The sequence below is a fragment of the Cyprinus carpio genome, chromosome A4 (genome assembly GCF_018340385.1).
Source record: "Cyprinus carpio isolate SPL01 chromosome A4, ASM1834038v1, whole genome shotgun sequence".
In the NCBI taxonomy this organism is placed as follows: Eukaryota; Metazoa; Chordata; class Actinopteri; order Cypriniformes; family Cyprinidae; genus Cyprinus; species Cyprinus carpio.
In genome coordinates, this window is record NC_056575.1 from 10,288,369 (window position 1) to 10,310,981 (window position 22,613).

Consider the following 22,613-nt stretch of genomic DNA (forward strand, 5'->3'; position numbering starts at 1 on the left):
ACTTCTCTAGACACATGCCACTTCTGCAGACAGACGCCTACTGTAAGCTCTCTATCATGGAGAACAGCTATTCCCAAAATTACTCTCTAAAAAGTGACACTTTGAGGGTGTTGCTTTAAAAACTCTTGGCTGAAAGCCTTGCGCTTCTGTGTCCAAGCTAGAACCAAGAAAAGCTACCCTTTAAGAAGTGTCACCTCTCAAGACAAACAAGTAGGGCTGATTCAGCTCTGACTTGTTCCATTTCTTGCTCTCTTTCAGTCTCTTTTCATCTTGTTTCACACCCAGCAACAGAGGAGGGGAAAAACAAGAAAGGCCACTGTCCATCGCTCAGCATTTCTCTTAATCATCTCAGCTGACCTGCCTGATATTGCTCATTATTGTGAAATAGAAAAACAATATGAGAGAGATAAAGAAAAGGAAACAAGGAGAAACTGGCTGCATATTTCCACCGAAAATCACACTGGCTCTTGTGCCAGGATTGAAATAACTGTGTTACAACATACAAGTATGTTACAACATACAGTAACATTTCCATAAATAAATACCACACATCATGGCCAGTGTTTTCACATCTTATGAGTTTTCACAATGCCATTTGATTCAGATGCTGAATCACATGCCAAATCAAATACCAAATCTTAAGATCCAAAATTTACCTAATGAACCCAGTTACTCAGCATCTGATTCAGCCATCATAAGCTAAAATGTGTTGAACGGTTCCAGATTGTGCATCGGTTAAGGCACTATCAATGGAAAACGGGAGAAGCATGGGAGGATTTCTGCATTAGAATATATTTCACAGATTCTCTCCTCCTCTAACTGTCTAACTCAGTCTGGCAGTCTGATCATCAGACACATGTATTTTTAATCCAGACATTTTGCCAGACACAGTCACGGGACGCTGTTAACCCTCCAGCCTGCAGCAGTGTCTCTCTCCAGAGGCTTTTACTGAACCAATGTCACAGTGGGCTAAGAAAGACAGATGTGGACATCTAATCAAGTAGTACTACTTTAAGACAGGACACTAGTGTGTATCTAATTCAGCACTCATGTTAAAAGACTACAATACATTTTGACACATAGAAACAACCAACTAGCTGATTCCTGCACTAATTAACTGTGATACACCCTTCTTGGAATATACACATGCACACAGGCATGAGAGCCTCAAGTGATGTACTAAGTTTGCCTGATTTGAATCCGGTTCTTGATATTCATATCCGCAGCTGCACTGCACTTGACGCTGCACTTGAGGTGATGGAGTGAGATCAGGACCCCAGCCCCACTCCTGCTGTTAAAAGAGCAACACTACTGCATTGAGACAACTCGCACACTTAACACATCAAAGAGCAAACCACCGCCTTCAGCTTTAAAAGATCTGCCCTCATCCTTCCTTCCTTTCCACACTTTTTTAATGAACCCTGCAAAACCACAGCTGAACCTGACAGACAGTGATCTACATGCATTTTCATTGTTGTGTATGTAAAAGGGCAGCTTTGACATTTTGACACTAACTTCTTTTGTGTTCCATGTGGAAAAACATCTTGTATTGAGCTGCATGTTTCTGGGCAAATGATAAGAATTCATTTTAAAGCAAATGATCTGTGAAAAGTACAGACTGACCAAATTTAGACATGTGAAATATCTAATTTTTCTCGGTTTCTGTCACAGAGTTTAAGTCTTGGCTCAAGCGAATTTTTTTTACTTGGCTCAAAAATCTGAGAGGGCAGTTTTTAATGGGCACGAGGCTTCTGGTAGAGATTTATTGAATGTTGTGCCAAAATATGCACATTTTGAAGTAGCTCTAAAGAAATAATCTCTGCATTTCAGTTTCTTTCTCCTCTCTGGTCAGTTGAGTGACATAAGGCCCTTTGTGATCTTTTATTGACCGTCCTAGGAGAATCATTGCACCATTGGTGTCAGGTTGGGCTAATACCCAGAATGATCCCACAGGGTGAGGTTTAAACCAGTCATTAGCTTCATTTCAATATACTTCTGAAAGCTGTAGGAGATCCAGACGCTGAGACCGTGGCACTTTTGATATCTGCCCTCCAAAAAGAGGAGGGCTGCACCCCTCTGTGCAAGAAGTCACCTTCGTTAAAAAGGGGGGAATTGAAAGTTAGCAGGCGGCTGAAGGGGTAATTAAGGGAGGGATGCACGTGTCTCGCCTTGAGAGGTCCCCCAGTGAGACACGACTCGATCAAAAGACAGCTGCAGGTATAAGGAGCTCCTCAGATCCTACTACTGTGTTTAAGTGTGAAGAGTTGATGAGCGTGTGTTTATGTTAATGCAGATAAATCTCCAGAAACAGGGTACAGCTGTACCTTCAACCAAACTCGTTAATTATTATGACACATAAAAACGTGATTAATATTTTGGCACACGTGCAATTCATATCGCACCTAGACACACATGCGAATGGTGCCCTGGTGAATTGCACAAAAAAGGACACCACACTGTGTGGCACAGAGTGACGGAAAATGACACCAGTGTGTTGATGTGTGCATGTCTTGATGTGTATAATTACAGGAATCTATTGCCCACAGGCGGAAGCCACAAAGACAGAGAGTCACAGTGAGGCGGTGAGTTTGGGGAGCGGGCATCTATCCAGAACAGCTGTCTGGATTACGGTTTAATAATAATAATAAAAAAACACTTCACAATGCCCCACGAAACCCCCATAATACACTGACTCTGATGTCGTCCCGTTGCCCACGGGGGGCTGCACCCGGATCCTTTTCTGTGCAGCCTGCAGCGGGAGGCAGGCTGAGGAGGGGCCGCCGTCTCTCCCCATTCATTTGGGCTCATTGAGGGCTTCAGAAAAGATTCATGGGGAGACTTTCATCTTCCGAAAAAAAAAAAGAGCCTGTGAGATCAAGATGGTGAAAGAAGGTAGACAATGGGGGGACGGAGTAAGAAATAAACACTTTCTAAGAAGCATGTGTACAAAATAAATACAAAATACTTAATATTTGCCAAGTTCCAGTAAACAAAGGTAACCATAGTTACCTATTCATCATTTGTATAATGCATTAAAACAGCAAGAGTAAAAGAAGGTTAAATCATGAATAGTTAGCATTAGACTAATCAACTTTTGAAACGGTCAATGAAAATTTGAAAAATTTCATACCTAATACTACCAAGTGTATGATTGTACGAATGTGGCAGTATAATAAACATTCACTTTTAAGCAATTAAAATGCACAAAATGATCAAACATTAATTATAAACCGGTTCAAAAAAAAATAAAAAATAAAAAATAAATAAATTAAATACAATCATACACCCTAAAAAAAAAACAAAAAAAACAGCATTATAGTTATTTGTCTAACAATTCAACTCTACATTATTGGAAGTGATGGATGTCAAGTATGAATATCCCACATACAAATTTGAACTGAACGTGACATTATAACTGTGCCTACAATTGAAAAGATATAGTGGGTTACCAATGTGCATTATAATGCATTTTTATATACACAGGTTTCAAAGAAAGTGTTATCAAATCAAAAGCTTGACAGAGGATTTATATCATCCCAAAATCATTAAATCATCTAATAAAAGACTACCCTGCTCCTGAGCGTACTTATCTAGAGGAAAGGACTGGATGGTGCTGTAGTCTTAACAGATAGACGCAAAACACTGGCACAGGAATTGGTCTTAGTATCTTGTGTGTGGAGGAAAGGTGCTATCTGATTTGGGGGGGGGGTCTATCATCCCTTCATCAGCGGCACTCAGAGCCTATCGTCCCCACTCGCTGAAATGGAGGAGAGATTAAAAATAGAGCCTTATTCTTCACTCGCAATTCAATTTCTGTTGTCGCTGTATGACAGTTTTACCAATGCTGTCTCTCTCTCTCAACTTCACACCCACTTCATACTTAAAAATAAATCTCTAGGCCAGGACTAGAGTTTGACTTCAATTTGGGGAAATTTCCCCTTGTGACTATCATGTTTTTCTAGCTAACATGGTTCAGAGCTTGTTTCACATCAATAAATTAAAGTCCCCTAAAGGCCACACATGTTGCTGTATGTAGCCAGTATGTCAACTTCACTGGTTTGTAGCTATATTCAGTAATGGAAAGCAATTTATAATTCATGAGTGTAATAATAATCAAATATTCAAACAGAGTGAGGCTGGAGTGTCAGACAGTAGTTTGCTATTCTGTAAAGCGTATTAATAAACAGGCTCATTTATGATACTAATTTCCTGGCGTTTGCGGGTTGGAGAGATCACAGTTCTGCTGTAGCAATCAGGCATTAATCATGAAAATGGGAAATAGACTTGCTATTGCGCAGATACACACTTCATCATTTAAATGCCTTTTCTTTGGGGATTCATAATTTACACATCATAAATGTGCATTTTTCTCTTTTCTCTGGCCTTCTAAACTTCAAATTCAAAACAGCACAGATTCACTGACACTTTCTAACAGTAAATGAATGTTATTTTCATGTCTCACACATAATATGATTTGAACTGGTGGATGAGTGTATGTGGTGAGATTACAGGAACAGTTCGCCCAAAAATAAATCTTTTTCAGGTGTTTTCCAAACAAAGACAGTGAATGGGATTTAATTTGAGAAAGAGCGAATAAAATCCCATTCCCTTTTTCAAACTCTAAATCTTCTGAAGAAAGATATTAAACAGGCAGATAAACCATATTTTTGAGATGCCGAGGTTGTTTGTGAAATACCATCTGCATGTTCTAATATCTTGCATAAACATATATACAGTGAGAACTGCAGTCCTGTGAAGGTACGGTGAGGTTTTCTAACACTGCAACAAGCGATCTAAGAGGTATTTTTATTCAGTCTGGCACTCAGTTTGGGTTGAGTTCTTACAAAAACACATGCTGCCTCCGAAAATGTTAATTATTCAGAGATGCAATGGAGATCTGCGTGTGTGTGCATGTGATAATGCAAAGCAAACCCAAACTGTGCATTACAGTAGATATCACTTCAGAAACGAAAACACTGTAAACCTTTGCACTATTCCTAAACCCTTCATCCTAAATGAGAGATGACAGCAAAGAGAGAGCGAGACAGACAGAAGGAGACAAAGGGAGAGACATCAAAAGAAAAGTGACATCTTCTTGTGGTTTGTTTGAAAATCACTATGAGTCAAACCTTCCACGTTCTGTCTTTCTATCCCAGGCTCCCAAAACAAAACACAACAAATGCACTTAAACCAACCCTGGCCAAGAAGCATATAAGGGGCCTGAAGGCTCCATCAGGATTGGGCAGGTGAACAATACACATTTAATACACAAATAAAAACATGTGATTAAAGACAGAGTCTAACACATAAAAGGTCACTAAAATCAATGACGGCAGCTGTTCATGTCTTCCCAGACACATTACATGAAGAGGTCAAGGTCAGGCATGGGATCAAGTCAAAGCTCAAGGGCAACAAAGTATACAAACAGCTGGTCAGTTGGTTCATAGTCTGACCAACCTAGTCATCAGTCACATGTGCCAGTTTTGTTGACATGTGAAGGAAATGTTTCCCCTTTTTATCCAAGACCGCAATTTGTTAAAAGAATAGTTTAACCAAAAATTATATAATGTGTGTCTATATTTTATATTATAATAATATGAGCTAAAAATTAATAAAATAAAAGACTACAAAAAGGCACACTGACATTAGTCATCACTGTCTATCATTGACATCAGACCTAATGCTGCCATTTTATTATGAGAGCTACAGTGGAGTGAAAGATTTTCAGTAAATAACAACATGAGGGTGAGTAGATGAAAGTATTTTCAGTTTTGGATGAACTATCCCCTAAAAGGCGTACAGCTTGGTTCATTGCTACATCAAAGTCAAAGGATGCACTGCAAAAAACACGACCAGATACTGTGTTTACTGTTATCAGCCTCAGAAATCCAAAATAGCAGTCACCCAGCACAGAAATTGAGGGATGTTAGGCTTTGCCAACAACATTACACAAGTGAAGGCCTATTGTGGGTAGTCTTAAGAGATTTTACTCAGCACAAAACCTCCGAGCTACACAAAAAGCCAATATCAAATCATGTCCTTTCTGGTTTCTCTTCACTCTCTCCATTACTCTCCCCTTCACACCCACCCATGTCATTTTATTGTCACCATTCAACATCACATCACAGCAAATGACATAGTTCATATCACACTCCAATTAGAGACACAGCCGGGGGCCGAAGGATGCGCTGAGCACTGGTGAGAGAATGGGGAAAAAGCACTGAAAAAACGTGTACTCATGTGGCACTTAAACACCAGCCTGACCGTTTTTTTTGTTGTTGTTTTTTTTTTGTGTGTGTGTGTGTGTGTGTGTGTGTTGATTTGCACTCCCACTAATCAGATTCGATATCCATGTTAAACTCAGAGTCATAATCCTATTTATACTCGTTGCCATATTAATCAACTTTCTTAAACCCGACCCCTGGTTGTGGGCTGAGACATCCTTGTTTTGATCAGAGGGGTGTCTCTTTTGAAATATTTTGGTTTTTATTAAGGTTTCATAAATGGTAGGACATCTAGGGAGGTACATTTTTATAGTCTGTCTTCTTTTTACAATTCCCATGCATTTCTGCTCACGGCCTGACTGCATCTCCCCATAACAGAGTGACATTTATTACTTGCACTCATAGCCAGATGTGTTTACAGGTGATCAGCGTGACAATATAACATGTCTCTCATGATGCATTTCATCAGATCTTTCTCTATGAAACAAGTTTTGAATTTATATGCAGTCTCTATATGTAGTCTCTCTATATATACTCTACTATTTATAGGCCCCAACCTGCCGAAGGCAATTCTATCTATTTATATACAGTGAAGTACACACTCAGAAATAAACAGTTTTGTCTTATACTGGGCCAAGATTGAACCCTTGCAGCCCCCAGGGAGAAAATGATATCTCAACGTATAATAGTAGATGGCTATCAAAAGTAATAAATAACACCCTCAAGCCCTTGTGAGGAATTTGGCACTTTGCCCCATAGGGAGTGTTTTTGATTTAATCACGGTCATTTGATGCATGTTCATTTTGACATTTCCTCATCTTTTCCAATCGAAACATTAGTAATATAGACCTGAATTAGCAGTGACATAATTGTGTGGTAACATGCGTGTGTGTGTCTATAGTCTAAAGTGCGATTGGTCTGAATAGTAATATCGCTAATGGAATAGCTGGGAAGGTCACACTATCACCTCTATGGGAGCTCAAAAGGAGAGCATAATCAATACTGTTGGACAGGTGAGAGAGCGAGAGCGAGCGATGTATAAATGGCCTCTCTCTAACAATATGATGTGCTGCACAGTTCACCTCTAAACCTATAAATCAGCAGCTTGTTCAGAAATGAGGTGAGAACAGCTCAAGTGTTATGACAGAGCGCAGACAGGAGACTGTAACTCTGGACTCCCCTGGGCTAAACAAATGCTTGTTTCTAATATAGCTAAAAGCCAAGTTCACATGCAGTACACAGACTAATGGTGGTGAAGTCTGAGAACAGATCTGAGGGTTTTAATGCACCAATCCACGTAAAATATGCCTTTGCTAATAAAGTATACCTGTTCACATAATGTAATTGCAGACAGTGATAACACAACAGTCTCAGGGTTATACTATACTTAATCTGAAACATTGCTGATTCTGTCATTTATTAATTACTAAAAAAATTATAATAATAAATGTGTCCAACAATTAAAACTAAGCCACAAAAACAAAACATAAAAATACAAAAACAAATAAAATACAAAAACAAAAAAATTTAATAATAAAGTCAAGTAAAATAAAGTAACCTTGCTTGTTTTGTGTTCTATTTGGAACATTCACATGTTCAAGCTCACTGTACAACAGAAAGCTCCTGACATCCGAGAGGGAGGCTGTGTGTATGAAGAATGGCCTATCAGCTGAGAGAGAAAGACAGAGAGAGATTACCAGCACTCAGATCGGAAATGAGAGACAGGAGAGAGTCCCTCTCACTGCAAAATGGCCATTCATTAACCCACGGCCATGGGAAAACACTGCACACCAAACTCTACAGAAATGGATCGGCCTCATCGATTTTGGCCCGTAGAAGGTGTGGAAACAGATACTTCAGTTGCCGAAACAATGGATAGCGTTTCATAAAAACACCAGCGCTTCACTGCTTTCCAGCCCGTATTGGGTTTCTGCCACACACAATACAAGTGTAATGCTGTTATATCAAAAGACAGGGAGAAAATACAGTACAAAACCACGTGTCTGAATCAAACCACTGACTGTAACAAGACCTTTTCATTTCAAACAGATGCCTCCAATGAGAAGATTAAGAGCAAATTGGCTGTTGTTGAACAAACCTGAAGCTCATTGAGGTAATTTACTAAAATTTTCAGGTTTTGTTTTTACTTAAGTATTTTTCAAATCTGTAGAAGGCCCAAGAGGCAAGAGTAGCCTGTGTTCATGAAAACCATCCTAAGGTTAAGTGAGCTGTTAGATACCCGTAGAGAGACAGTTTCCGGCCTGGCAAACCCAAAATAGCCATGCTGGTCTGAGTCTACATTTTCTGTGGATCATTGTAATTTCACTCCTCATTCCTGAATCAATTATGCATGTCCACCCCTGATAAGAAGCATGCCAGTGCCAATCCGAGGGGCGAGGGGAAATTGGGGGTCGACAAGTAGGGTCTGCTGTGAAGAGCACTTTGCTAAAACAATAAAAATAACGGCCATGAGTCTTCTGCTCTGGGCCATGCAGAACAGAGGCTGAGATTAATTAATGACACAACAGGAACAAGTGTGCAGCGCAGCCCAGAGCCAATAAAGCAATCCTAAACGCTGATAAGTGCTAAGTGAATGGAGGACTCCAGCTACATTTCAACAGATGCCAAATGGGTAGAGGGTTATTTATACCTGATACTAGCTTTGAAGTGAAATGACGAAACGGGTCAAGGTTAGCGTCCAAGCGTGAGGTTAGTTTGAGTGAACACATTTTTTACCATGTCACGCTGTGAGGCTTTTTCTTCTTTTTTTTAACCACATGCTACAGAGACAATATGAAGATTAATTATTTTCTTAAGAGAGCTCCTTCTTCCGCTTAGCTTCTCTCCGCAAACCTTTTGGCTTAATGCCAATCCCCCCCTTCACCGCTCCAAAACACTCTCTATCTCTTGATTATTGCCTAATCAACCCAAGAGATCTGGCTGTTTTTCATATATTAACCAAGAACAGGACTGTAGTAACCATAAACATAGCAATAATGATTATGTGCCTCAGAAACTGAGGTAATAATGAAGTACTAAAAGAGGTAGAAGCTCTGCCATGCTACAAGAACCTGCAAGACTGTTTGGGGGAATGCCTGAAGGCCACATTTGATCCATTAGACCTTCTGCAGCAGAAGATTACATCAATTCTCAGTTCCCTTTAATGGTGTAAACAGAAGGACTTGGTGATGTGACAGAGTGAAACGCATGTTTGTGTTAAGAGCCTACCGTATAAAAACAGATGAGGCCTTGCAACGAGTCAGCATGAGGTATAGCCCACTGAGGAACAAGTCTACAGTGAACGAATGGTTGGTTTGCCAGGCGAACAGCTGAGACTAAACAGCTATAATGAAATAACAGAAACCAATTAGAGACAAATCCAACAGAATTGCCCTGGTCCTTCTCTGGTGCTTTTGCTCAGCTAACACAGAAAATCTCTTTAAGAAGGGAAAGAGAATACGACATGCCTGTTTAACTTTATAAAATGCAAAACATTTATGACTAAGACTTAATTTTTCATCATGTAATTTTCAGTGAAAAGGTTTGCTCGATTATCTGTCTAAACTAGGACACAAACTCAAGAGAGCAAAATGACTGTCAGCAGTTTCTTTTATTAACAGCATAAAAACACTCAAAGACTTCAAACATTCTCATCTGAACGCCCTTGAAACTTCATTTCCCATGATGCCTTGTATTTTTGGGGGTAAACTAAAAGTGAAAGTGGAGAACCATGCCTCTGTGTCTTGTTCGACATTAAGATTTCTTTTTATAGAAATTCACAAAAGGACTAACAACTCATTTTTACTGATCATTCAGAAGAGTAGCCAACTGGTAAGCTAGCCAAAATTTGCTGATGGCCAGCTGGATGAAAATCCATTTAATGTGATCCATGACTGGCTGAAAGCCATTGATTAAAACACAACAAAAGTTCTTCTCTCAAAAGTTCCTTTCTGTTGTCTTTTACTGAAAAGGGCACATCCAACTGCATAGAACATGATAACCCAGATCTATCATTGGCTATTATGGCTGAACACACGAAGATCTGAGCTCTAGTAAGATGTGAACACTGGAAAGAGACTGCAATGATCTGTCCAAAAGTGTGTTCACATTTATCAATATTCAGTGAACTTTTGCTAGCAAAATCTGCTTATTTCAACAGGAATCCATGTCAGTGTGAAATATTTCCCCATGCAGATGTTGCAGATTCAAGGTGTTCATACAATTTTACCACGTAGACCAACAGAATGCTGCTTTGCTTGAGAGTGACTTGTGTAAGCTTTGCTTCAGACATTGCTACACTATTAAGAATAGATAATGAACCATTCTTCCAAGAAATTTCACAAATGTGACCGCACATTAATTCTTCAGCCTGGTGAATTACACAGACAAAAACAGTATCTCAGAGAGCATGAAAACTTCTTCCCTTCACTTCTGTCAAATTAACTGCCCAGGGCTCTATTGTGCTGCTAACAACAGCAATCCCATGTTTAGGAATCCCATGTTTAGAGGTTAGGGTACAATTAATGGAAATTCCCATTATGCATGTACAATGCATTATATGATGATTTCCTATTTCTGTATCCCCTAAGGAAAGTTGCAAACAACACACACCTCTATACCCTTTAAGCAAACAAAAAGGACACAGCATGATGAATTCACGTGCAAGTCAAACACAGGGCACAAACTCTAATGAGCAGCCCATCTCATGTATCTCTCATCTGCTGGAAGAGAAAAGTGTTTCTCTCCAAGATCTGTAATTACCATTCCATGAGCGTAGTGAAAAGCCCCATAATCCTTTGGGAGAGACGGTGTAGCCAAGATAAAAATCCACTTATTAAGGTTTGGGTGATGGTTTTGTTGGCAGGGGAAGAAGGGACGAGAAAAAGGAGGGAATGAAGGAAATGAGTGGTGAGAGTCCTAATTTTCCTAAGAGTCCTAAAGTGCGATGGTTTCAGTGTAACTGTTTTCATATGCCAATTATATTTATCCTAAAAACAGTGACAAAAAGGGGGAAAAGAAATGAGTTCTATAACAGCAGACACACACCTGATGTGCACCTTTTCTAGGTTGTTCCTGCCTTGTATTGTCAAGGGAACAAAATGAGTGACCCAGTTGTGAGGAAGCCCATTTTCCTGCTTCCACAGCATAGAGTCGCACCGGTGACCACTTGAGACTGGAGGGAGCACTGTGATTGGCTAATGTAAGCTCACCTGCAATATGTCCTATACTGTTACAGTGACGTGAAGACCAAGGCTCATAAATCAGAGAAAGCGAGCAGGAGGTACAGAGAGAAAGGAAAAAGAAATGAAGATGAAAGAACAATGGAAAAAGATAAAGAGCTGGCTCTGTGGTTAAGCAGGACAGCAGATATTTCTCTGTCGCAATGCTAACACAAGTTCAATGAAGGTCATAATTTATGCATTACAGTTTCAAGGAACACAAATCAGCTGAACAAAGGAGGCCTTGCATATTCAGAGTTACGTAACTGTAAAGTTGAATGTTCAAAATAGCATAAACTCGGGGGACAAAGCAATGAATTGTGCTTGTGTAAAAACCACATCCAGCAGCCTATTGGGGATTTTATTGCATGTTTAAATGACAGGTGTACGATGAATAAAAAATGAGTGGAAAAATGTTGACACATTTAAACTCCTCTACTCAAACACTTTATGCTGGTTCTGCTTTCAACTACGTCCCTGAAACAATCTCAACTGCCATCCTCGCACTCAAAGGCGTGTTGAAGTCTAATTAAAACAATGGAAGTTTGGAGTTGCCAAATGAATATGAATAACCTTTCGCCACACTATTTAATTAAAGATCAACTTTGGTTTTAATTAAACATTTGAAAGAGAACATTCACAGTCTGTTACACAGAGTAATTAATGTAGAATCAGGAGTTCCTATCTGGCTGAAAGGAGTGGTGCCTCAGCATGTCCGATTCTAATCACTCCCTCAACATCTTACAAACTTATTGCTTCCACAGGTTTAAGAACATGTTGAAAACTGTCACTCGCACACACAGCTGATTGGACATCTCCTGTGCATGGATCAGATCAAACCAAATTAATTAAACTGAACAGTAGTATCTTTTGAACACAAGGCCTGAGCTTGGTATGGTTGTCTGCTCACAGATTAGCAATTTAACACATTACAAGACATTACTGAGTAGGTTCTAAGCTTGTTTGGACAGGATGTAGTCCTTATGCAACTGGCTAACGTGACCGGCAGGAGTGATTATGGTGGTGATTTATAGGAAATTACACTTCCATTGATGATTTATGGGTTTTATACAGTTGCTTATGCAATGCACTAAACCTGATCATCCATTTCCAACATGATGAAGGATCTCTATGTAAAATCAGCCTTGATTATTAACTCCTTAAAGGGATAGTTCACCCCAAAAATATGGAAACTTATGCCATCTCATTTTTTGAGTAAATAAAGGGAATTTTGACAAATGTCTCAGTAAGTCAATGGGATCAAATGGGACTCAAAAACTGTGGCAAAAACCATTCATCTTTTAAAATATCTTGCAGACATTGGGAACGACATGAAGCTGAGTAAAAGAAAATATTTTGGAGAACTATCTCTTTAAGGATGAGTTAATCTAATTTCACCAAAGTGCTTAGAGTTAGGTCATTTTTGCACAAAGTTAGATTACAAGTGCAAAATATTGCATATAAGAAATTGCTGCATAATGCACCCTATTTCACATACAGTATTCCATTTAGAACATATCTACAGATTTTGCAAAAATCAGATGCTGAATAAACATCTAATGCTTATTCACCTTCCAAAATTCATTGACATACAGAATTGACTACCACTTGTTGGCTCAATCTAATTCTCACAGAACTGCTTCTTATGGTTTCATGACAGTTTGATTCTCTGTAAGAGTTCAGAGGGTGTAAAGAAAGAGAGGTGGTTCTAGCAGACAGTTGTCCATTAGTTCAGAGAGGCTCTGGAATCCAAAGCTGCCGTTTAAAAGTGGCATTTGGGTGGTTTACGGCAGTCTCCTTAATGGTCTGGTTACAGCTGTTTAAAAGGAGAGGTCTGGTTCATAATGCTTCAATAGGACTTTTCATAAAATACTAGAGGCATCTGGGCTTTCAGAGGGGGGGATCCAGACATGCTAATTCTGTTGGGAGGAGAGGAAGAAAATATGGTGTTTTGGAGGACTGATTTGAGAGAATATGAATATATACACCCAGATGAGCACACATATATTCCAGCATTGGGGAATACTGCTATACGTAACTGTAAAGTTGAATGTTCAAAATAGCATAAACTCGGGGGACAAAGCAATGAATTGTGCTTGTGTAAAAACCACATCCAGCAGCCTATTGGGGATTTTATTGCATGTTTAAATGACAGGTGTACGATGAATAAAAAATGAGTGGAAAAATGTTGACACATTTAAACTCCTCTACTCAAACACTTTATGCTGGTTCTGCTTTCAACTACGTCCCTGAAACAATCTCAACTGCCATCCTCGCACTCAAAGGCGTGTTGAAGTCTAATTAAAACAATGGAAGTTTGGAGTTGCCAAATGAATATGAATAACCTTTCGCCACACTATTTAATTAAAGATCAACTTTTGGTTTTAATTAAACATTTGAAAGAGAACATTCACAGTCTGTTACACAGAGTAATTAATGTAGAATCAGGAGTTCCTATCTGGCTGAAAAGGAGTGGTGCCCTCAGCATGTCCGATTCTAATCACTCCCTCAACATCTTACAAACTTATTGCTTCCACAGGTTTAAGAACATGTTGAAAAACTGTCACTCGCACACACAGCTGATTGGACATCTCCTGTGCATGGATCAGATCAAACCAAATTGATTAAACTGAACAGTAGTATCTTTTGAACACAAGGCCTGAGCTTGGTATGGTTGTCTGCTCACAGATTAGCAATTTAACACATTACAAGACATTACTGAGTAGGTTCTAAGCTTGTTTGGACAGGATGTAGTCCTTATGCAACTGGCTAACGTGACCGGCAGGAGTGATTATGGTGGTGATTTATAGGAAATTACACTTCCACTGATGATTTATGGGTTTTATACAGTTGCTTATGCAATGCACTAAACCTGATCATCCATTTCCAACATGATGAAGGATCTCTATGTAAAATCAGCCTTGATTATTAACTCCTTAAAGGGATAGTTCACCCCAAAAATATGAAACTTATGCCATCTCATTTTTTGAGTAAATAAAGGGAATTTTGACAAATGTCTCAGTAAGTCAATGGGATCAAATGGGACTCAAAAACTGTGGCAAAAACCATTCATCTTTTAAAATATCTTGCAGACATTGGGAACGACATGAAGCTGAGTAAAAGAAAATATTTTGGAGAACTATCTCTTTAAGGATGAGTTAATCTAATTTCACCAAAGTGCCTAGAGTTAGGTCATTTTTGCACAAAGTTAGATTACAAGTGCAAAATATTGCATATAAGAAATTGCTGCATAATGCACCCTATTTCACATACAGTATTCCATTTAGAACATATCTACAGATTTTGCAAAAATCAGATGCTGAATAAACATCTAATGCTTATTCACCTTCCAAAATTCATTGACATACAGAATTGACTACCACTTGTTGGCTCAATCTAATTCTCACAGAATTGACTAACCACTTATTGGCTCTGCAATCTAATTCTCACAGAACTGCTTCTTATGGTTTCATGACAGTTTGATTCTCTGTAAGAGTTCAGAGGGTGTAAAGAAAGAGAGGTGGTTCTAGCAGACAGTTGTCCATTAGTTCAGAGAGGCTCTGGTATCCAAAGCTGCCGTTTAAAAAAGTGGCATTTGGGTGGTTTACAGCAGTCTTCTTAATGGTCTGGTTACAGCTGTTTAAAAGGAGAGGTCTGGTTCATAATGCTTCAATAGGACTTTTCATAAAATACTAGAGGCATCTGGGCTTTCAGAGGGTGGATCCAGACATGCTAATTCTGTTGGGAGGAGAGGAAGAAAATATGGTGTTTGGAGGACTGATTTGAGAGAATATGAATATATACACCCAGATGAGCACACCTATATTCCAGCATTGGGGAATACTGCAATAAAGGCAGTGGTCCTACTTATGTAATTTTTCAGTAGCATGACAATCAGCCTTCTCTAATATAGCACTGCTTTTCCAACAAGTACATTGTAGCATGCTATAGTGGAAAAGGCAATAATCAAACATGTCAAAATAAAACAATCACCGTCAATTGTGATCTTGGGTTCTAAAAAAACCCAGTCAAGAACAAGTGGTGAAGCCTTCTAGCTCAACAAATTTAAGCTACTGTATAATTTCAGAGCAACATCCTTAAAGGGACAGTTCAACCAAAAATTCTGTCATCATTTACTCACACAAAATTTTCCAAAAAAACTAATTATTATCAACAAGAATATTTTTTGAAAAATATTGCTAACCAAACACGTGACGGTAGCCATTGACTTCCATATAATTTTTTTCCCATACTATTGAAGTTGCTGTCGACTGTTTGGTTACTTTTTGTTTCTTCAAAATATTTTCTTTTCTGTTCAACTTCCAAATGAACTCATACAGGTTCGTAACAACTTGAGAGCGAGTAAAAGATGACACAATTTATTTTTTTGTGAACTATCCCTTTAACACTGCCACATCCACACACCCCGCAACGCCTGTTATTCACACACAAATGCAAAGAATAACCCCTTCCACAGATACTATGCAGCCCAGCTAAAATAGACATGGTAATCTATGCCCTGCATATCTTTAACTGGCGCTAAATGGTAGAGCGGAGCCCGTATACTCCATTACTGCAGTATGATTACAGAGCTCTGGAATTCGCTTCACTTCAGGATGAATAACCCTCCTCATGAATGAGCACAGTCAGGAATATTCTCTTTCCCTCTCTATCGCTCTCTCTCTCTCTCTCATTCTTTTGGTGTCTCTGTCAGCTTTGATTTCTCACTTCCTTACAGAAAATATCCAAGAATTTCACAAATGTGGAACTGTGACTAATATATGCTGAATTTAAAACAGAGAAAAATGTATTTGTTTTTTTTTTACTCAATTTCCAAAAAATGAAAACAATTGAGCATGATTTATTTGTACTTAATAGACAGAAAACCAGCGTATTAATAATAAAGACAAGCCCATAATGAATCACACAATGACTACAAGTCCCATGATCCATCTACTCTGTGTGTAATCAGTGATGTAACAGAAGAAGCCATGTGCACTGTCACCCCGCTGAGCTGCAAACGGGCTTTATCAATTATAGAGGACACAGAGGAGAGGTTGACCAAACAGAGCTCCACTATAAATAGACACATATCAAATGCATGATGTGTCATGGCTATTTTTAGACCCAATGTGTTCAAACTGTAGTTCAGACCTACTTTCCTCTCTCTCACTGAGAATGGTCTAATAGACATTCTTTTGCCAGGATCATATTCTACACAGGTACACAAACATGGACGTGAATGTTTAGCCAATGTATTGCAAGAGTGAGAGGACATATGATACTTTGAGAAGTTTTTTTTATTTATTTTTTTATTTAATAAGAATGCAATAAATTGATCTAAAATAACAGTAAATACATTTAACGGTTACTAGGCCTATATATATCTCAAATAAATGTTGTTCTTTTGAACTTTTTTAAAGAATGGTTAAAAGTAATTTAGTTTCTAAATATCACTTTTCAATTCAATTTATACAAAGAAATAAGCACTGCAGTAATTAAATATTAATTTGCTTATCTCCAAAGCTCACTTGAATTTGTTCAAGATCATTAGACGTGATGCTACGATGCCATGGCAGCTTTAGGAAGGCTTTCTAGAGGTCACCGACTGTTTTGTTTCCCAGAATGAAAAGGTGAGGCTGCATCCTCCTATCTCTCTGTTAGCTTCGTTTCTTCCATGCCCTCCTTTCTTTTCTGAGGCTTTAGGTGAATAAAAAGCCTAGCAGAAGAGGCTGGTGTGTGTGCGTATCTGACCCCAGACTAACAGGCCAGCATGTTGTCGGCGGTATGGATCTCAGACCGCTCCCAGGTCATTATTGTGCCTCATTTCTCATTTTCCATTTGTAGGCTTTACCCACAAAACAACCACAGTAAAGGTTTCCAGCTCTGCCTCAGAAGTCAGAACAGACCAACTGCGGCTAAACTTGCCTCAAAAACTGCACAAACAAATCATTAAAACTAAAACAGACACAGAGTGAGAGCGACAGACAGGAGGGGCTGTACCAACATGTTATATTGTGGACACTGAAACCACATCAGCCTCGGGAAAACAAAAGACAACTATTTTAAGATCTACTATTATATTTTTTACATTTCTTGAAAATAACAGCAATACTAGCTTTACCAGGCACCCCAAAATATTAAGATATTACTTCCTTATGATGGTGTGAATGTAATAAGTTGGTCCAATAATAGACATCTGTTGTCTAATCTCAGGCAGTCTGATGGATGTGAATAGCCTTCGATCACTAGATTGGGCTGTTGTCGCGAGACAGGAAATGGTTCTTTTCTCTCTGATAAGTGAAGCTATTGCAACATGCCACAACACACAGCAAGTGAGAGAGAGCTGGCTGCCATGGCAACCCTCCCATAGATTCATAAGCACAGGAAGAGGACTAAGTTTTGCTGTCATCAGACATATTCAGGACACACACATACTGAAGTGTCTCTTACAAATGGGTTGTGTACTTTCACACTGGGTGTTTTTCTATAGGGCTACTCAGTTTCTCTGTAGAAAGGCCCAATTCGAAACCACTGTATTTTCCCCTGGGGTTTGGCATAAGCAGCTGCAGAGAGAGTTATAAAACTGTTGTATACAAGGACACACACACACTCAACATGCCCATATTCACAAATGCACTCAGCATAATGTGACTTCTAATTCTCATCTAAAGCACACTGTCCTGCAGCATATTTCATCAAGTTTCAACACTTAATCCTCTGCTCCAGTGACTCCAGCTCTCTCACATCATTTCAATAATCTGCATATCTGTGGTGAGCGTCCAAACAAACACACACATGCACAACTGCGAGCCAACCCACCAGTTGTGGGCACACAAAATAAGGATGGGGCACAGTGGTCAACCAGTTGACCAGTCATCCAACAACAGACAATTTTATATTAAACAATTTATATTTACATATTTTATATTTGATATATTTATATATTTTAAACTATTTGTCCATTCATTTATTCATTTATTAAAAGTTTACATTTTTAGATGTCTGTCAGTTTTGAACATAGGTAGAACGGCATGTCTAAAAAATGGTCTGTTCACTCGTGTGCATAAATCAATAAAACAGAAGGACAGGGAAAATAAGCAAAAGTGGAGCATACAAGAGTTGTGTCTAAAGGATAATGTGACCTTTTCCCCACCACCATCTACCATTCACAGACAAATTGAAGCTTTTTCCACCAGCCATCACCATCGACAACCGGCAATCTGAGCCGTCATCCTGAAACAACCCGTCTCCACTGCCTGAACAATTTTTCAGTGTCTGAATCATGCCCTTTGAACTGTGCATCTCCTCAGTGGCGTCTCCAAGGGCCGAAGAATTCACTTCAGTGCACACCTCATGGCTAAATGCACAGAACCTCATCAGATAACACACACACTTTGACCCATCTACACACAAGCACACACTTTCCCCTCAGTCCTTCACACAGGGCGCTGTCAGCCAGACTTCCTGTGCCAGGTCTGCTTCAAGGTTAGCTGCTCATTGTATTGAGTGAGTGGCTGAGGTTCTGTCAGCGGCGAGTAGGCCTACTGGATGCATTATCACCTCGGCGGGGAGCTTATCCGGCCCTCCTGGTCTGCGTGTACCCCGCCTGTGAAGCGGGCCGCTGCAAATGCCTCATGCAAAAGGATTAGAAGCCTGTCAACTTCACCCTTGGCTCGACATAGATGCGCTGACCGCAATTAATAGGTTTAATTTCACCCTTTTTGACTTAGCTACCGGCCAAAGGAGAGGATTGAGGCCTTGGCCATATGGCCTATTTATTATATGTAAAGACTCAAAGGCATCATAAGGGTTTTTTGAAAGGATAATGTAGATGCCAATGAGAAGAACTAAAGGGATTGGAGAGCTTTAAGCCAACGTATAAAATCAAATGTGGTGGCCATGTTACTGACCTGCAAGTTATTGACAATTGGCAAACAGCAATCATTACACAACATATATACATACATATACATACACGATTTTTTGCCAAACAAAAGCACATTGGCCAATTTCAAATTCCCTGACTAAACTTTGTAGTAGTAGTGCAAGTGAAGGACAAAGGAAAGCTATATAATAAAAATATAATTTTTTAAATGTATATTATATAAATCTAAATAAATATAAAAAAAAAACAAATAAAAAATACAAAAGAGCAAATTAATGTTATAAAATATAATTTTTTAAATGTATATTATATAAATCTAAATAAATATAAAACATAAATTCCTTAATTTGCACTAGATACATACATACATATTTTTATTTATTTTTTTTTAAAAGAGAGAGAGAGAGAGAGATATGGTAGAGGGTGACAGACATAGATGGGTGGATGGATAAATTGGGGACAAAGAGGTTCCAAAGTCTCAAAACCACATCTGGTCTGGGGTCCGCTCAAGTGCCAGGGGTGCTGAACAACTGCTGCAGCAAACACAGCAGTTCGTGTTTTAAGCTCTGTGATTTTAATGCTGACGGCCGTGTGCATGTGTGCGCACGTCATAAAAATGTGTCTGTGTGATATTCTCTGGAGGGTTTAGAAGTTGTTTACTGCTTCTCTCTGGGGTTTGGCTACAGCTCTGTCTTTTAACGCAGTGAAACACAGAATATTCTGCCATTGCACCTCCTCTTGGAGTCAATCACACAGAGAACGCTAACTATAGTTGGAGAACCACGGCCATGCTGAATGCTGTAAGCTTTGGATTATCCCATACAAATTTAAAATAAATACCTGGTGGGGATTCTGCTGTCGTGTTCCCCCTAAGTAATCCTAATACTAACATTTACATTCAGAAAATACTGCATTAAATGAAAACAATCAACAATCACAGCAACATACACAAAAGAGAGACATCACAGAACTTTTTGTTTTGTTGTTCTCCAATATGAAGTCTCAACAGGTCAACATTATCTAATGTTTTTGGTTTTCAATGAGCTGTACTATTGAAACAAGCCACTTAAAGACCCCAATGAAGTCACCTGACGAGCAGTTATTCTAGAGACTGGACAAAAATCCAATGCAGGATAAGTGATCTGCCTTATTCCTCCAATTTCCCAGAATAAAAAGACAGTAAATTAATAAATTCCTTAATGGATTTAGTCAACATTTTGGAGGTAATTAGCATGTAAATGCCAAAACTAACCAACATGCATCAAAAGCTACAAAACTCTCATTTTGATTTTATGGAGTCTTTTTTTCTGCCAAGTTCCCATACGGCTAGCTCATAAACGATTAGAGTTGCTCCAGATAATATTTACTTTTCTTGATGAGCTCGTCTTCAGCTAGTAAACAATTTACTGAGTGTGACGTGCTGGCGGCCTATAAATCACCATGCAAAAGGAACGATAATAAACTAATTTTTATTGATTAATGACTGCCAGTGCGAAATATTTTCTTGTTTTGTCTGAAAGGCAACAGTGACATCATCTGCTGTTTTCCCGCAGAGATCTACAATCACTGAAATGGCAACTAAAAGGTTTCTGTGTGTGTGTGTGCATGGCTATGTTTGTCCATCTGCCTGAAAGAGAACGTCATTGTGTTGCCTGTCTGTTCCCTAGAGTTTTGTTTGGCTGCACACTTCTGTTCATATCCTCAATTTGCTGTCTGTCATTTCATCAATTATAGTCTCAAGGATTTGTTTATTTGAACAGCCCTCAGAAAAAATCCTTATTACCTTAAAGATATCACAGAGTTGTCTTGAAGCATAAGTGCCCCATCTCCAATTGCATTAGTCTCAACAGTATATTTTTGAAAGGAGTTTGAAAAAGAGGCATGTTTAATTAGGTGGCTAAAGGCCCATTCACACCAAGGATGATAACTATAAAGACAACTATAAAGTTTTAATTATCATTCTAACTCTATGAGAATGGAGAAGTCAACACCACTTATACATGCACTCATAATAAACAGAACATTAATGTGAGTTGGTGTGGGCACTAATCTAGCTATCACTATATTTATCTTTCTTGGTGTGAACAGGCTGGAAAGTTCCAGAAAAATGTTTACATTACCAAAATGGCTCCTCTCCTTCCTTCTTCGGGGATGATTTTTTTTTTGGGGAAAGGACTTGTCTGTTACACCATGGATTTTCATCCACAGCCAGATCCAACTACAAAACACACCACTACAATAAGAATGCATCAAATTGGAATCCTGCCTATTGGCAAAGATTTGCCCGTCTGTAACATCAACACCCTGGAGGTTTAGCACTTGAGAAAAAGAGAAATAGGATACTCTCATTCTCTCTCTCCCTCTCTGTCTGTCTTTCCCTCCCTTGCTATCGTTCTCTCTCTCTCTCTGTTTTAATGTTATTTTCTGCTCTGTGCAGTGTCTGGCTGGCCCTTGGATTCGTCTCAGACACGGCTCCTCTGAGGCACAGTCAGAGAAGAGGGTACCGGGCCGAAAGCCCCTGCACCGCATCATCCAATTACCCCCGACAGCCTCTGCCTGTGCAGGGATTCCCATGGCCCTCTCTGCCTGCGTCGCTTACCAACCGTTCCTCTCTACATGCGTCAGACACAACGGCAGAAGATTTCAGAGCATAACCACGTTTGCAAAACTAACAGGATCTAATGTTCTTACAGAGTGGCACACGCTCAGATCACCTCATTTATCATAAAATGCCCAATGCTACCAATTACTACACAAGCCTTGATAGACCTCTGAGGCTTTTTAGAAATGCACAGCAACAATGCAATCCTTGAATCAGTCAACTCTATGGTTTCTCACTATCCTGCAAAAGAAACATGAGTCCTACCTTTTTCAGACGACCCCCTTTGGTCCCCACAAAAGCCAGGGAGTGGTTCTTGTACACATAGGCGATAACTGATGTCATTTTGTCATTGGATTCTGAGAACAGTGGAATTCCGCGCACCATCTCTGAGACGCCGAGTGGGGCGTTCATATCCAGACCACAGAAGTTGTCATCGATGGTGAGGAGCTAGAAAGGAGAACGATAAATAAGGTTTAATTCATCTAGAGCAGAGTAGATCTAAAACTAGTCAACTAATTGGTTATAAAATGACAAGTTGAGTCATTTCTAGTTTAAAGAAATGTGATGAACATTAGCAAGGACATGGAAATTGTTACAAATGTTGTTTCCCTTTGACTAGTTTATGATGCAACATACATGTTTACCAGACCATTTGCAAGGCATTTACACAGCAAATACAT

The 22,613-nt window shown here is 39.2% G+C and overlaps 1 protein-coding gene across 3 annotated transcripts in view; it reads right to left on the minus strand.

Moving 5' to 3' along the window:
• The window catches only part of LOC109071948 (plexin-A4-like), a 207,039-nt gene that overhangs the window by 151,292 nt on the left and 33,134 nt on the right, over nucleotides 1-22,613 (minus strand). The window contains exons 3-4 of one of the 3 annotated variants that reach the window (XM_042740246.1): nucleotides 22,198-22,380; nucleotides 2,588-2,866 (exon numbers count right to left, since the gene is read on the minus strand). In XM_042740246.1, the coding sequence (XP_042596180.1) occupies nucleotides 2,828-2,866; nucleotides 22,198-22,380 (222 nt within the window). In that variant the 3' untranslated portion in view covers nucleotides 2,588-2,827. Of the gene's footprint in view, nucleotides 1-2,587; nucleotides 2,867-19,750; nucleotides 21,550-22,197; nucleotides 22,381-22,613 lie in introns of those variants that run through there. The other 2 variants (XM_042740242.1, XM_042740235.1) reach the window with 2 other exon arrangements.